The 18234-nt window shown below is 38.1% G+C and overlaps 1 protein-coding gene across 1 annotated transcript in view; it reads right to left on the reverse strand.

Annotated features, from left to right (window-relative positions):
- The window catches only part of LOC109486502 (voltage-dependent calcium channel subunit alpha-2/delta-2-like), a 73377-nt gene that overhangs the window by 22662 nt on the left and 32481 nt on the right, over positions 1 to 18234 (reverse strand). Inside the window, 5 exon segments of the mRNA XM_019790338.1 lie at positions 289 to 339; positions 2127 to 2190; positions 6482 to 6742; positions 7359 to 7500; positions 12365 to 12424. Coding sequence (XP_019645897.1) covers positions 289 to 339; positions 2127 to 2190; positions 6482 to 6742; positions 7359 to 7500; positions 12365 to 12424 — 578 coding nt within the window.

The raw sequence follows: 18234 nt of genomic DNA on the forward strand, positions 1-18234 counted from the left end.
CGGGATTAGACACTGTTCTGGATAGTGTATAGCAAGGTCATATCCAGAACCATTTCTATCTAGTTCTATACGCCTGCGTGGGTCAGGCAAAGTTCTGGATAGTCTTTGCATATCCTAGACATGGTTCTGGATGCATGGGGACTATCCATAACCTTGTATGAGCATAGTTCTGGATAAAAGACAGTTCTGGATACAACATGTGTCTTCCTGTACCAGATGATCCTATATTGTATAAGACTGCTGAAGGCTCTAACATCTGCCAAACCATGTCAGGATTTTCCTACTTACGTGTCCAGGAGGATGAGCATGTCCTTCGGGGAACTGATGGTCTGTTGGTACCTGGAAAATCAATCAAACAATTAGTCAATCAATCGATCAATCAATCAATCAATCAATCAATCAGTCAGTCAGTCAGTCAGTCAGTCAGTCAGTCAGTCAGTCAGTCAGTCAGTCAGTCAGTCAGTCAGTCAGTCAATCAATCAATCAATCAATCAATCAATCAATCAATCAGTTTTTTTCATTAATGATCATTAAAAATAAGAAAATGAAACAAGAAAATTCAAATATCCTAAATAATGGGACAAGGAAGTGACAATATTGCAAATTAGAGAATAAAAAGTGCTGCTGCCACCACCTTGCCATCACCATGTAAGGAAAGTGAATAGATGAGTTATTTTCAGAGCAAACTCTTTGAGACATCAACAAATGATTGTCAAGTCTGTAGGGTAAAGCAGGATCTAAGCAAACACAATGCTTTACCCTACTTAGGGTCCTTTCCTTTTGACCTTGTAAATGTGAGGATAAGACTGTGAACTGGCTTAAATTCTTCCTAAAAAGTGACACTTGGTTTAGAGTGCACCTCAAAGTATTATCCTTTCCTACACCAATCAGTGATCTCTTTCAGCTCCTCCTCTTGTTAGTAACTCACAAGAGGAAATGTGTTCTCTGATTGTCTTACCAAGTGGAGATTCGTGGATCATAGCTGCCAAATTGTCTGTCATCAGCAGTGAATGACACTACAGACAAGCAAAAACACACAGAAAGAAGCCAGAGTGATTTAACGTGCAATGCAACTATGCTGGTGCTTTGGTTGTTGTTTAGAGCAGAAGAAATTGTACAGCTGCAGTCTTGTGCTATTTGGACACCTGTTGGGAATGGAATGCGGTGCAGTAGTGCAGTGAGTTTGCAAAGGGAAAAAATACAGGGAAGGACTGTGATGCATTTGTCAATGTAAGTCCATTTTTGGGAAGGTTGGGTATCTTGGAACACCCCTCTTGTACCCATTGGGGTTTACATGGATAAATGCATAGCGATGATGCAAGCTGCTGCCAATAGATGGCTGAAATGGAAATGGTGCTTTTTGAAATCATTTACTAGGATTATATAGGGGACAGTTCATTATTGTTCAGAGAAAGAGGAGGCTGGCAGCATGCTGCTTTACAATCCTCAATCCAGCATCCTCTCCTCACATTTAATGAGCAGTCCCCTGTGTGCTACTGTGACTCAAGGATTGTCTCAAATGTTGTCATGTTTTCCATCTAGACATTCATTTGTCCAAGAAATATTGAAATATTTGCTAATTTGAAAAAAAATGCTTCCAAGCTCGTTTTACAATCTTACATTGTTTTAAACACTGACCAAAGTACAATTTGTATTAAAAATGTGCCAGGTTCTTTAATTTTGGAACATTCTCCAGGGGTGCCAGAGTATACATTGTAATTTTACGGAATGCAGTGCAATTGTATTACTAATAGTATACAACTTGCAATTTTACAGAATACAGTGCAATCACATTGGTATACAGTGCAATTTTACAAAATACAGTGCAATCGTATTAGTATACAGTGCACTGTGCACAGTGCAATGTTACTAGCAAAATTGCACTGTATACAATACCATTGTACTGTATTCCGTAAAATTGCACTGTATACTAGTAAATTTTTTGCACTGTATTCCGTTAAATTGCACTGTATTTCGTTAAATTGCACTGTATTCCGTTAAATTGCACTGTATTCCATAAAATTGCACTGTATACGCTGGCATCCCTGTTCTCTGTTTGCCAATTAATAACATTAAATTTGAGACAGCCGTAGAGTCACGTTGGCGTCGCCCCCATGTCTACTTACCACTGAGTCATACGAGCATCAAACTCATCAAACCTTCTGGGAACATCATCGAGGGTTAGAGTTCCTGGTAGGGCACAGTGGGGGGGGGGAGTATTGGGGAGGGGGGCAAGGTGTTGGTTAGTATCATAAATATCATCAAGAAATGTTAACACATACATGTACTTATAGGTTATAGGTATTTATGATAGATCATCATTCACATGTTTATACATCATACACTAAAAGATTTGTTAAAATTAAATCCAAAACATGTTTAATTAAATTCTACACCACAAATTAGTCAACACCATTGATGCTACACAATGTAGCTGCACAAAATATGGTAATGATGAAAATGGTATAAAATCATTTAGAGGTTAGCTGTTAAACACAGAGGAGAAAAGGCAAGTTGTAATAATATAATTGAGAGTTCAACAATAATAATGACAAAACTACTGTATACTATCACAGTCATCATTAAACAAACCCTATATTCTCAGTTTATTCTATTGAGTCCTACTCATAAGGCAAATCTTTACAAAGAAAGAACTTTCCAAGAATTTTACTCCTCAAAGTTAACTTCTCCACTCTGGAAATTGCTGTTCCATAACTAATCTATATTTCAGGGTGTTGAATGAATTTTCCATCAGAGATTCAATTTAAACCCACAGACCTGTAACCAGCAAAGACACAAGGCAGCAAAATGTTACAAAGAAAGAATTTTTTTCTTCAAAGTTTTAACTTAGTTTGAAGTTAAAACTTCTCCACTCTGGCGAATGCTGTACCTTGTCCATGACTAATCTATATTTCAGGGTGTAGAATGAATTTTCCATCAGGGATTCAATTTAAACCCACAGACCCGTAACCAGCAAAGATACAAGGCAGCTAGTATTTCACACTGCCAGGCTGACCTGTGCACCTTACTGATCAATATGGCCAGCTGAGGCACATAAATGTCTTAGAGCTTCTTTTCAAGAGTTTCATGTAGTATATTAAGAGTTAGATTTAGATTCAAAGGACCTCTTTTATGCACTTTGATAGAGACTATTGTATGAGCTATCAGTATCATGATGACACTTAGACTTAGACTTAGGGGCTCCTGTGTCTTTGGACGAATGAACCTTCCAGCAAGTTTGGTCAATGGCCATTCCCTCTACATTCTTCTAGTTCAGGTTTACTGTTTGCAGGTCCTTTTCGATTGTTTATTTGTAATACACCTTGGGTTGACCACTGATGGGGTCCCATTTTAAGACTGGCTATGCTAGTCTGACTGGTAGACAGATATTTATAAGTTGAATATGATCCATGATATAAGTATGACATGATCATGAGAGACTTTAACATGATAACTTTACATAGCAAACTAAACTTGGACAAAAGCTACTAGACAGGTTTCTCAGTGAAACTTCTACTAAGTTCTAGAGTGAGATTTTTGCTAGCTCAAATGGTTTCTGCCTCAGTATCTACTTTTCCCCCAAAGTTGCCCCTCCCTTACAAATTAGAGATGTTTACAAATTAAACTAAATCTACTAGTTTGCCAATGAAACTGTTAAGTGAGATCTTTGGGAAGCTCAACAGTTTCTGCTTTGGAATTCGAATCTACTTTTTTTGCTTTCCCCCAAAGTTGCCCCTCCCTTACAAATTAGCGTTCCTCTCCAAATGAGCGTCCTTGACTGCATGTGCAGCTGGCAGGATAATCTTGGCATGTATATTGGAGATAAAATCATAAAGAGACATTTACAAAACAAACTAAAATTAGACATACATGTAGCTACTAGCCTATCAATGAAACTTCTGAAGTGAGATCTTTGCTGCCTTAGTGATTTCTGGAGCACATGAAATTATAACATGATCATGACAGAGAGAGAGAGATCTTTACAATACAAACTAAACTTGCACAAAAGCTACTGGTTCGTCAATGAAACTTTTAATTGAGATTTTTCTGCCTCAGAATCTACTTTTGCGCTCCCCAAAGTTGCCCCTCCCTTACAAATTAGCGTTCCTGTCCAAATGAGCGTCCTTGACTGCAGGTGCAGCTGGCAGGATAATCCTGGCATGTATATTGGGCCGTAACAATGATCAGCAACCTACTTTAAACACCAACACCGCCGAGCAAACCGAAGGCAGCAAATCCCCAGATATATCACTACCAAAACATCCAATCTCCGGCGACTTAAAACGACAATCCTCTCCACACCGGCTGGATGCCGGAAGGCCTGGGAAAAAAATATTGCGTTTCCTGTTTCAGTCCTGGAAAAATTAAGGTCGGTAGGTAGGAATTACTTAGTATCTATTTTTTTCCTTTTTCATTTACACTTCAGTGAGTGAGTATTAGTATACAGTGCACAAACCGGACAGTGAGTGAGTCAAGTGAGTGATACACAGTATCTATATAGGGGTCCAAGTTACACAAACAATACAGTTTAACAAAGTAAAACTTGCATAAGGACACTTTTATTTTCAATGTCAATGTTAGAAAAACAATTGTACCACATTTTATCACTCAGCTGTAAGACCATGGAGCTAGAAAAGGTTGACTTGCTCGAAAATTTCTGTCCCTTGCAGGGGTCCTCCCCCCCAAAAAAGTCTAGGGTCGGCAGTTTTTTTCTATGCTCAGTCGGGAAACAGGAAGGACAACATTTTTTTCCTAGGCCTAACTGACGAAAAGTAGAAAAAAAGATTCCTACCTATATACCTACCAACCCAAATTCTTTCAGGACTGAAACAGGAAACACAACATTTTTTTCCTGGGCCTAACTGACAAAAAGTAGAAGAAATAAATTCCTACCTACCGATCCAAATTCTTTCAGGACTGAAACATGAAACCCAACATTTTTTCCTAGGCCTAACTACACAAACTACAACTTTTCCAATTAAGGCAATCTCTCGCCATCGATATGAGTCGACGTTCGGAGACATTTATATTCATAAAACAGTTCCCAGAGCCCAGCTTTAGTTATTTCACCCTGTCGAGATCCTGTAATGGGACATGTGGATATCTGATGAAAGGCACGATCTATTTTTCTATAGTATTGAGCGCGTACGGGGTGAAATATGACTCCAGTTGTGCCGGTACTGAACTGCTGGTTCCCAGTAGTACAGAATCGGAGGAAAGCAATTATAAGAACAAGGATTTAGAACTTTCTGCTATCTGACTTGTTTAGTTGGTACATTTATCACTTGTTCTGTTCATGAATAATGCAGTTCAGTACTTTTTTTTCTGTTGTTCAAGACTTTAAATCTTTGAGAAACAACAAGAAATTGAAGAATTGTCAGGAAATGGTAGTTACGGCATCAAGGAAAGCACTTAAAAGAACAAGGATTTAGAACTTTCTGCTATCTAACTTATTTGGTTGCTACATTTATCACTTCTCGTGATCATGAATAATGTAATTCTGTCCTTTTTTTTTCGTTGTTCAAGACAGTCACTTTAAATCTTTGAGAAACAACAAAAAGTTTTAGATTGGTCTTGGATGAGTGACTGTGGTATTCAAGGAGGTCTCTATGAATACAAGGCATTTCAGGGTTACTACTGGTCATATATGTATGTCCCCTTAGTGTCCTTGCCTGGTTTTATCACTGACCAGTGCAGATTAGGTGCAGGTATACATTGTACATCAGAAATACACCACGTCCACTCCAATTTTAACAACTGTTACACTAACCTGCATTTGCAGGTGGTACTGTACAAATGCATGCATTTCAAGCCTGAATATGCATTATGCTATGTTTGCCTTTGCTGTGAGTCATATCTAAGTGTCATATAAACAGGATACAAATTGATAATGCTTTGTTCCTTTGTTTGCAGTTGAATAAGTCTTAAAAGGGATCATCTTACATAATTAGGGTTATACCTGGGAATGAATAGCACCCTCTACAACGACTATAAATTTCTGAACCAGCTAATAGCAACATTAATTGGGCCATAAATACAGGAATGCAATAATAACAGTTCCCTACAACTAACTCACATCAGATTCTACAGTTGAAACTAGAATTTCAGGTATTTCTGTATCAGATGTGATTTTGTTGGATGGGGGACATGTACATGTAAAACATGTGGCTATCATTAAGGCCATACAGACTTGCATTGATAATATGAAATGACATCTGCGTGTGAAGAATTTTTTCCTTTAGAAGGAAGGCAATTCATTTTCCTGCCTTTTTTTGCACACTTGCATCACTTTTGAGGTGTCCAGAGGATGTCATCTACACGTATATATTAATCAAATCAGTAAGGCCTAAAAATAAAATGATTGCAAATCTCTTACTGCTGTTGAATTTGTCTGAACAGGCACAAATGGAACACACTGGTCTTTACTTATGACAAAATACATATTACACCCAAAACAATATGAAATGTAACAATCTCTTACTGCTGCCGAATCTGTGAGGCTGCATGGGCCTTGCCGGGTACATCCGGAAGACGCCTGTCTGACTAGCGAAGGCCTGCCACGGTAACTTATCCTGGTTCTGCTGCCAGTTGTCAATAAACACTGAGTCCAGGTGGGACGACCACGAGATCACATTCAGCACATGGGCATCTGGGGGAACAACAGAAATTACAGAAGGTTTATACATGTAATATTCATATGTTTATCTGTTAATAATTTGATCAGTATGGAATGAAAGTTCATCTGTGTTGGTAGTTACATGTTTAAAGTTAAACTTTTGATCCAACACATAACAATATCAGCATATATCCCCACTTTAGCCATGGAAAGGCAGCAACAGTAATTTCAGCACCAAGGAGAGGTTTCATCCTGGTAGCAGGTAAAGTTAGTCTCGTAGCTTTTTTGAGGCCGTAGGGGCAGTGGGGTGTTAGTCCACTGTGTCTGGGGCACAGTATTGGAAGGTGGAGCCCATCACTTTCCTTCCACCGTCTTTTACCTCCACAACCGAAGTCAGGTACCCATTTAACACCTGGGTGGAGTGAGGAAATAAATGTGAAGTGCCTTTCCCAGGGCATTCGAACCCGGGACCTCTTGGTCCTGAGCCAAACACGCTACCACTAAGCCACACGACCCCTATGTCATAAGTAAACATGTGGAAACTTCATACTGTACCTTGTTCATAGATGTTGACCGGTATGTGTATAGAGCTGTTGGTGCGGTTAGTCTGTCCTCCCAGCCACTCCCAGACAGATGTTGGTTAGCTTGACGAACTCTACTTTGTCTTAAGGACTGTAACCCTTATTAGGAGCATGCATGCATACATGTAGAAAGAAGTTTAACTTAATGTGTAGAATTGTACCTTGTTCATAGATGTTGACCGGTATATGTATGGAACTGTTGGTGCGGTTAGTCTGTCCTCCCAGCCACTTGTCCTCGGTCAGACCGGGCAGTCTGTGGTCAGGGTTACCGTCCATGGCACTGTAGTAAGGTACATCTGCAACCTGGCAGGAGTAGAAACTTTGTGGTCAGTCTTTAAGGTTAACAACAAAACATAACATAACAAACTATCAGGGGTCAAAAATCTAATCATCAAGACCTGGATACCTATCAAACATCAAGATCATCCATGTAAGCCTCCTCAAGTTATCGTGTTTAAACACACAAACACACACACACACACACACACACACAGACACACACACACACAAATACACGCACAAACACACACACATGTACACACATAAATACACGCACAAACACACACACACACGCCCACACACGTACACACATGTGCGCACACACTAAAACACACACAATCACACACACACACACACATTCAAACGCACACACCTGAATGCTATTTCTTGAAACTCATGATCTAAACCCCTCTCAATTGTTACACTATAGCAAAGACAACATGCTAGCCCTCACAGTTTTAGTAATTAGAATTTTATTTCATTTATTACCTCTTTTCGTACTGTGTTCAATACTTGTACATTGTACCATGTACAATTGCTGTGCAGCAAAGTTCTACTTTAAGTACATTTTGTATCATAGGTATCATAGGTATTGGTCTAAATCCATACCAACCCGACATGGCCTCTACTTTCTACACACACACAGGGGGACTGACATTACCGACAAGTTATGGACCATTTAAACAGTGACAGATTTCATCTTTCTTCATTACAATAAATGGGTGCTAAACAACGCCTCGGATGAGCATTATCCGATGGCAAACGCCCCCGGCACAATACATAACACTTGCAGATTACACCCATTGTGACAGTCGTGATTTTTTTTTTTTTTTTGTAAATCAGAAAAAAATTAAGAGGTGGATCCAAGAACCAACAAATCAAATTGGTGTGGCCTTAGGATGCTTAGTTTTATTTACTACAATGCCTTTTTTGTATAGTTGTTGCCATACATTTTACCGTGTAGGATTGTCCTGCCATAAAATTCTATCCTTGTTCTATCTACTTTTTTGTATCATTTTCTTCTTAGGTTTTGGTCTAAATCCATACCAACCTGACATGGCCTCTACTTTCCACACACACGCACACAGGGGGACTGACATTAGTGACAAGTTATGGACCATTTAAACAGTGACGAATGTCATCTTTCTTCATTACAATAAATGGGTGCTAAACAACGCCTCGGATGAGCATTATCCGATGGCAAACGCCCCCGGCGCAATACATAACACTTGCAGATTACACCCATTGCGGTGATTTAGATGGAGCAATTTGCGGCTGGTTGCATGTGTCGCTGGGTACTTAGGGCCATCATCGATTCTACAGCCTCCCCAATTATGGGACTCTTGGATCGCCCGCCGGGTTTGAGAGTGTACCTAGAAGTAATTACATTGATTTTGTCCTGTCAATCCATCAATCCTGTATGGGCCACACAGATGGGATTCAACGGCTACTGAATGAAAAATTACAGACTATATATTAGGTCAGTTTCATTACTTGAGCCAATTTATGGTTTTTTAGATATTAAATATATGTTCAACTACAGATTATGTTAGTCACTGACGAAAAGAAGTGGGTTACATTGATTTTGTCCTGTCAATTTATCAATCCAGCTAGGGCCACACAGATGGGATTCAATGCCTTAACTCATTACTTGAATCTGTTTAAAAAGACTTTGAGGTCAGTTTCATTACTTGATTTTCAATCATGGTATTTGGATAAAATAACTCTCCAACTACAGATTATGTTTAGTCATTGACAGAAAGTAGTGGATAACATCAATTTTGTCGTGTCAATCCATCAATCCAGGTGGGATTCATTGGCTTGTTACAATTACAATTTTGAAAGATTTATGAAGGTTCTCCACACAAAAAACATGCCTACACTGGTTTAAAGGCAGTGTAGGGGGCTAAATCACAGCGTAGGGGGTCAAAGCAAGGTGTAGAGGCCCCTTCACTCAAACAGCCTAGTGAGAACTATCAAGGTGTTCATTTTTACAGTCCTGTCCTGGGGCCTTCTTCTGATTTCTTCAGATATAGGATCATTTCACATTGAAAACATAATTATGTTAAATCCAGAGTGTTAAAACTCATATTCCTAATATCTTACAGGCATTCATCGCTCTAAAGCTTATTTTAGTGATAGATAGGACTCTAAAAGTTGTAAATCTATCAGTTCGAGGTTTTCATTTTCACGGCCCTGTCCTGGGGCCTTCCTCTGACGGCCTTCAAACTTAATCCCCGGAAAATTAGGAAATTGTTCCGACCTCCGGGCAGGGAGGGAGGAAATTAATCAGACCCGAGAAGCGACCTGAAACTTGCTAAAGGCCAGCCGGAAAACCTCACACGTCACAAGCTAGGGCTGGAAATACTGGGTGTATGTGCTCCTTAGTGCACCCAAATTTGGAGCTGTGCACCCAATTTTTTTTCTGCAGTGTGCACCAGTGCACCTAAATGTTTTCTTAGGTTTTCGTATGTAACCCTAACCCTAACCCTGAAACTTGCTACAGTTTAGCCGGAAAACGTCACAGTCACACATCACACAATAAAGCCTTAGAAGGCCCTTGAAAAAGCTGCAGACTCTAGCCCTTTTTTGCAGCCTGTTGCTTCATATTTTTATTTTATGCCCTGTTGCTTCATATTTTTTGGCCCTGTTGCTTCATATTTTTTTCTGAAAAATTCTGAGAACCAACAAATTAAATTGGTGTGGCCTTACTGGTATTCACACTGAGTCAATGGATAATTTCCAGGACCATCCGCAATTTTACCAGATGGGGAGAGATTTCATTTGAGGCTGCTGAAATGTCATTAACTCTTCGCAATGTCATCAGTTTGGAGAAGGCTATGCTATTGTGTCATCAGTTTGGAGAAGATTATGCTACAATGTCATCAGTTTGGAGAAGATTATGCTACAGTGTCTTCAGATTTGTAAATGTTGACAAAGATGCAGGTTTTTAATGGGATTTGAGGTATTAATTTGACAAATCTGTACTGAATTCTTACTTAACCCTTGCCCTTACCTTTGCCCTTAATGGCAGTGGTGAAATTGATTTTATATAAAGCCAATAAAGCAATAAACCAGCAGATGCATCATAACTGGTAGCTTTGATATTTTTAGCCTAATATCCTTTTCGATGTCAAAACTGGTTAGTTTCATGGATTAACTAGTCTACTGAACGCAATGCAAGTGGAAAATTATCCTTCCTCTCCAAACATACATGTACATCTGCAAGTATTTAGTAACATTGCCAACGCGATAATACACCAAAGGCTTCATCTCTTTGTTTACGTGAATTTGTTTCTTGTAACAATTTCAGTTCAGAAGTAATTACAAGTTACAATGTCAATGCCAAACAGATATGATTGTAGATTTTATAGAGCACAAAATTTGCTAAAACTACATTTTTCAAAATCTAGATTTTAAATATCTATGTAATATTTTGATTAGAATGTTTATTTCTTTTCTACTTTTCATCACTCTCATTTTTCTTACTTCTTCTTCAGATGTCAAAACTGGCTAGTTTCACAGATTAACTTAGTCTACTGAATGCAGTGCAACTATCCTTCCTCTCTGAATCTCCCCAATCTAAAGTACACTTGCAAGTCTTTAGTAACATTGCTAACACGATAACACACGAAAGGCAGCCACTGGACTGGAATAACTGATTACACCCCTGTCACAGTAATCTGATCAGGGATCACGGCACCATCAATTCTAATTAAGTGTCAATCCTGCCTAATTCGGGACGAAGAATTCATCGCAGTAATTTGATTACGGCCCGGAATAGACAATAACAGATGGCAAAAATCAGACGTATTTGTCACGGTGATTCACCTGCTGTACTGTAAGTCGTATAACTTTTGCCGTGATGTTATTTTTGTGATTTTTTTGATGTTCATTAGTAGTCAGTAGTTACTGTAGGCATTTGTCAGATCGTAGGACCACGGATAGTACTTAATGTTTGTTTCTTCAGCTTTATGCATCTGAGTTTGGAAGCAAGTCATCATGAATTCATAATACCATAAAATTAATATGTCTCCCTTCTACAGAATTGTTTCCACTTTAAATTAAAATTAAGAACACTGTGATCACTTACCTTTTCCTCTTACCAAAGAATGAAAATAAAAATACTTCAAAATTTTAACGAAGAAAAAGTAAATATAAACAGAGCCCATGCTTTATAGAGTTACGAAGTTGGAGTGTTTCCAACATTATGTCTATCTGCATTTTGGATGGGACAGAACGAAAATTGGATAAATTTTCCGGAACAGTTGGCACACCTCACCCCATCTACAGTATGATTAAAGCTGGAATTGTGCACTAATGAGGAATTATGCCATAATTTGCCGGTCTTGAAAAAACTGCTGGAGCTTAGCCCATAGGGAAAATGACATCACCTTACTGGAACTATTGGTAGAATTTTCCCATGTGAATGTATGATCTGTAGGACAACGTTTAATTCTTTCAAAGTAGTAAAGGGTTTGAGGCTCTATTGTAGGTGAGAAAACTGGAAAATCATTGTAAAACATAGTACCGTACATTTGTCATTCTGTCACATTGCAATCTATATTTAAGCCCAAGTGCAACCAAGCACATTATGCCTTAAGCTAGTCTGGTACTCTTACTAGACCCAAAGCTTATTTTAAAATAATTTTGTTTTCTGCGAATATCACTTTTGAGAAATGTGACAATTTTGGTAAATTCAATTCATTTTGGGAAGAAATAACCAAACATTATCCTTGCAGTGCTACAACAGGGGCCTTAAAGTTAAACTGGAGAGTGGCAATAACATTGTAAGGTGTGACTTGGTAATTACAGTAGCTTCTATAGGTTAATCCTGGATACCCCTATTAAAATGGCCCATCCCCATGCAGCTGTGCAGAAGTGTTACCTTGATGCTCTGGTTGTAGTTATGGTTGGCAACGGCTTCCTCAGCTGCTTCTGACAGACTCTACAGATTGGGAAAAAGAAATATTGATGATGTTAATATGCATGTTTAATATATAGATATTCCCTGGTTTAATCTAACAAAATGCAGTTTTATATAAGCAATTCCTTTTTTGTTTACATCTTGTAAATTCAAATCATTTGAAGACATTAATGCTAGGAAAATCACTCAACTGTCACCCCCCTTTTTGCCTGCCACTCACTGCCTGTGACATGATGGCAATTGCTCTTTATAATCACAACAATAGCTCCAGTTGTATGCATGTCATATGATATGTACATGTACCAACTTGGCTGGAACCAAGATATATGTTGGGATGAATTTAAACAGACTTAAACAAGTGCAATATCCTATGATATATATCTAATCTTCCTGCACAGAAAGAGAAAAACCAGGACCATAATCCCCTGTCATTGGAGGGTCTCTGGGGACCAGTTGAGGACTGCAAACTTCAGCAGCAGCTATTGCTGATCTAATTAGCTGATAACGACTATAATTAGTTTGATCAGGGAACCGTGCTAGTCCCACGGGAGGTACCAACCTGGCTGTGCTGTAGGGGGGTAATTAAAGAAAGGGAAGCATTATGACTGTTTTCCCTGAAGACCTAAGTTTTCCCTTGCCTGGTTACCTATTTTAGCTGCCAAGTGCTAATTCCGGTCCTCTATTTGCAGAGAGGCTGTAGGACTCAGGAGCTAAAATACATGCAGGTTAGGTAACCACAATACTTTCCATAGGAGCTTTAGGACAATTTTATTGATAATTTCCTAGAACAACCTTTTCTAGAAATCGTTTAACTATAATTGCAAACACATACTTTTAATTCAACTATCTTTGTTGGGACTTAGTTCATGGTAGGAGGGGAAGTGGGTTTTGTGGTGTTTCAAGTTCATGGTCAAGACTGTTCTCTTGGACTTAGTCTAGTAAAATTACAATGGAAACAGACAAGTGCATTTTCATGAGGCCAATTAACTTGGAAATAAAAACCAATGCAAACAGTTGAAGAGCTACCATATCTTTTCAGTTCGTTTGTGAACAATCACCTGGAATTCAGCACCAGGGACAGAACCTGGGATGTAATATTATGGATCTGCATCAACAATATTTTGTTGAATAGAAAAGTAAATTTTACTTCACATATTAAGCAGTAAAAGGTCTCACAAATTTCAGGAACACATTCAAAGTTGCTAACCAATGGTTCTTCATGTTATATTATAGATGGAAAAAGGTATTCACTTTCTGTGAAAACTATTCCATTGGAAAACTTGGGGGGCATCTACTCTAAATCTATCTTTGATGTCTTGAAATGTTTAATTGATCTTTCCCCTTTTTGTGATTAAAGGAAACAAACAAACAGGGAAACAAATATACAGATTGCTGTATTAGCTTGCTCATGATATTTCTTAAAACTAGCTCACACTTCTAGCAGAAAGTTTAGATGTAAGGTAAACAGATAATTCTGTTAGGCAGGCAGAAATGTATGCCTGCAGGCACAGCTCCACAAACTGAAGCATCTGTTATCAGTGATTACACAGATAACAATCTTCCACAGTAGCCACAAAATCCTGCCCTACAGCAAACATCCCCACCTCTGGTAACACTGACACTTATGCCAACTCACAGGGGAACTGGGAGGATTTAATGAGATTTTGCGTTGCAGAGTTTTAACAAAAAAAAAATCAAAGAATGTGTACAGTAGTTTGTAGTAATAACAGTAAATAGTTCAGTTTTGTATTATTGTTATCTTACTGCCATACATTGTAACATGTACAAAATGTATAATTGACAAGCAATAATGTTAATTCATTCATGTAACATTATGTAGCTCATAGAAATATCTAAAAGGTTTCTTGAAGTCCTTGTTTTATTCAATATTGTGAATTTCAGTGATTACACAGATGGCAATCTTCCACAGTAGTCACAAAATCCTGCCCTACAGCAAACATTCCCACCTCTGGTAACACTGACACTTACTCCAACTCACAGGGGAACTGGGAGGATTTACTGTGATTTGGTGTTGCAGTTAACAAAAAATCAAAGAACTTGTACAGTAGTTTGTAGTAATAACAGTAAATAGTTTATAGTATTGTTATCTTACTGCCATACGTTGTAACATGTACAAAATGTATGATTGCCAAGCAATAACGTTAACTCATTCATGTAACATTATGTAGCTCATAGAAATATGTAAAATGTTTCTTGAAGTCCTTGTTTTATTCAATATTGTGAAGTTCAGTGATTACACAGATAACAATCTTCCACAGTAGCCACAAAATCCTGCCCTACAGCGAACATTCCCACCTCTGGTAACACTGCCACTTATGCCAACTCACAGGGGAACTGGGAGGATTTAATGAGATTTTGCGTTGCAGGGTTTTAACAAAAAAGTAAAGATCTCATAGTTCATAGAAATATGTAAGGTTTAACACAAGAAATTCAAGCACAGGATGGATTTTGGAAACTGTCAGATGTTTCAAGTAGCATCCAGCATCCACTATTTTTCATCACTGACACTGACTGTTTTCAAAGTGTGTCCAGTTGCTTGAGTTATTATATTTGTGTATCTAATTACCTGGATGTGTAACCTTCATCTACATATCTAAGGTATCTGTGAATTTCTTATATATACATTAGAAATGAGATAACCTTTTCTTGGACCTTTGGCCCTACTTCCAGTCAGTGTCCATGATGTGTCTAGCATGCTAAAATAACTATGACTGCAGATTTCTATAGCTTGACTGTTACAGGTCATGTTAAACCTTCTCCCTGCTACATGTACCTAACCTTACTGCAAATACAACTTTGCATCGAAAAGCAGAAAAAGGCTCAAATTACATCCATTTTACCAAATTAAAAATGCACAAACATCATCAACTTTCAAATCAAGTTCAATTATTATAATACACTTACAAACATCAAGAACAAGCATTTTAGACCTGACAACATTTTTTTTCTTCCTCCGGAACATATTGATCTTGAATTGAAATAATTGCTTCCGCCAAAGCACAACCAATATTTCCCACACTTATGCAAACTGTAAATCTATTAGTAATGATTAATTTTGTACATTGTACCTGCCAGTGGCTGGCAGCAATTAAGTTTCAGCAACAGAACTTTATGTGTCAGGGATTGAAATTCATTTTTGGGAATACCTGTAGGTGCACTGGTGCACCCAACCTAAAAAAATTGGGTGCACAAAACTTTTTTTGGATGCACCATATGAAACAAAACCTAATTGCAGGTCTTACTGCTCCTCTTCTGACGTAACTTCAAATCTTAAACAAGTACTACAACAAAGATTTTATTATTTTTCTAATACTCAGAAACCAAGAATATCCGGTATACTATTATACATTTCTAATGCTAAAAATTCCTACAAAAATATTTGGCGCACCAGTGCACCCACAGAAAATAATTGGGTGCACAACTCCAATTTTGGGTGCACATGCACCCAGTATTTTGAGCCCTGTGTGTAATACCTACACAACATCATTCTGTCAGCCATCATAAATCAATGTGTATTTCCTGGCAAGAACATAATTCTAGCCCATTAGCTGACTGGAAGGACCGGGGGCATTTTTCTTACTAAGCCGAAGCAATTAGATCGCTTGTGTTGACGGTCTGAAAAAAAATATTTTATGCAGTGACACTGGAAAATCAATGACAAAACAGAGTTGGGGAGAAAATTCAGTACTACATAATACAATTATTATAATACTACAGAGCTAGAAATAGTGGGTACATGTTATGCATTTTTAATGCACCCAAAATTGGACCTGTGTCTCTAATTTCTGTGGGTGTACTGGTGCGCATATTCAATTAGATATTTGTGTAGGGCTAGCTTTTTAGGGAAGTGAGCAATTCTTTCCTTCATTACACAATCCTGGTGTAAGCTGGTGTGTTACGTCAAAGGGTGGTTATACCGGCTATACTGATACAATCCACCCGCACAACAACAAAATTCTGTCCAATTCATGGTTGGAGCCAATGTTCTTGCTAGGCTTATCAAGTTGCATCACAATACTGTATTCTCTTGGTCTGAAATATGAAAAATCAAGGGATAATTATCAGTTACTTCAATCTGCAAGTTGATTGATTGAATAAAGTTAAAGTTGAAAGCTGAGCTACATAATGATTGTTCTCTTAAGTTTGTAGGTCTGTATTTTGTACCCATGTGTGCATCCATCCATCCACAGTGTTGTTCAGACCAAAGCCGGCAGAATTTAATGGAACACTAAACAGATTGCATAACGTCCCCGATGTAAAACTGATACGTGCCAAAAGGGAGCGTTTAACTTCAGTCTCCTGATATCCTGATTTCAAATAAAACCGCTACAAACATTTGAAGGTCTACTGTATCTTTTAAGTTCTTTTGCAAACAATCATCCATAATTCAGCACCAGGGACAGAGCTTAGGATGAAATATTTGAGCCTGCATCAACAGCATTTAGTTGAACAGAAAATTTAATTTTACTTCACATATTTTTACTTCACACATTTTTACTTCACTTCACATATACTTCACATACTTCATAATTTGTACCCATGTGTGCACCCATCCACAGTGTTGCTGAGACCAAAGCCGGCAGAATTTAATGGAACACTAAACAGATTGCATAACGTCCCCGATGGAACGTTGATACGGGCCAAAAGGGAGCGTTTAACTTCAGTCTCCTGATATCATCGCCATCAAGCTTTCAATTTCCGCTCAAATCGCAACAATCTGGTCTTTCGGGACCGCGCGCGTGACGCATGACGGGTTTGCAGGGAGCATTTTTCTTTGTGGAAAGGATTTAGATCGAGCCCTCAGGAACTCTAAACTTGTCAGTACATGTAAGTTTCTGAGAAGTATGAATCTGTTTGCATTATGTGTTATTTGATATCAACACTTTAGCTAGGTGGCAGGCGAATTCAAAAGTTTTATTGCACAATTCTGAAAGGAAAGAAAAGGGAAGAAATATCCGACACATTTTGAAGAGCCAGTGCCAACAAATTCATTCCAGAGAAAGGATTTCGATCTAGCCGTCAGGAACTCTAAACTTGTCACTAGGTTTCTCAGTAATGCATGTATATATGTTAACTTTGCATTATGTTACTTATCGACACTTATGCTACATTGTATGTGGCAAGCAAATTCAAAACTTCAGTTGCACAATTTGGAAAGGAGATCTCTAAATCTTTTTGCAGAGCCAATGTATTCCTTAACAACACTTAGCTACATGGCAAGCAAATTCAAAAGCTTTAAGTTCACTAACGCAATTTGGAAAGGAGATCCCTAAATTTATAGGAATCTTCCAGTGGAAGAAAAAAGCAAAGAAATATGGACAAATTTTTCTTACACAGAAGGGATTTGGATCTAGCCCGGAGGAACTCTAAACTTGTCAGTACATGTAGGTTTCTCATCAGTATAGTAAATCTGTTTGGCATTATATCAACACTTCATCTGAGTGGCAAACAAATTCAAAAGCTTTAAGTTGCACAACTCTGAAAGGAGATCCTTAAATAGTAACTGGACAAAAAAAGAAAAGAACTATGGACACGTTTTTCTTGTGCGGAAAGGATTTAGATCTAGCCTGGAGGAACTCTAAACTTGTCACTAGGTTTCTCAGTAATGCATGTATATACGTTATATAACTTTGCATTATGTTCCTTATCAACACTTATGCTACTATTTGTATGTGGCAAGCATATTCAAAAGCTCAGTTGCACAATTTGGAAAGGAAATCCGTAAATCTTTTTGAAGAGCTGAATGTATTCCTTATCAACAACACTTAGCTACATGGCAAACAAATTCAATAGCTTTAAGTTCAGTTACA

The sequence above is a fragment of the Branchiostoma belcheri genome, unplaced genomic scaffold (assembly GCF_001625305.1).
Source record: "Branchiostoma belcheri isolate BF01 breed outbred unplaced genomic scaffold, Haploidv18h27 scaffold80, whole genome shotgun sequence".
Taxonomy (NCBI): domain Eukaryota; kingdom Metazoa; phylum Chordata; class Leptocardii; order Amphioxiformes; family Branchiostomatidae; genus Branchiostoma; species Branchiostoma belcheri.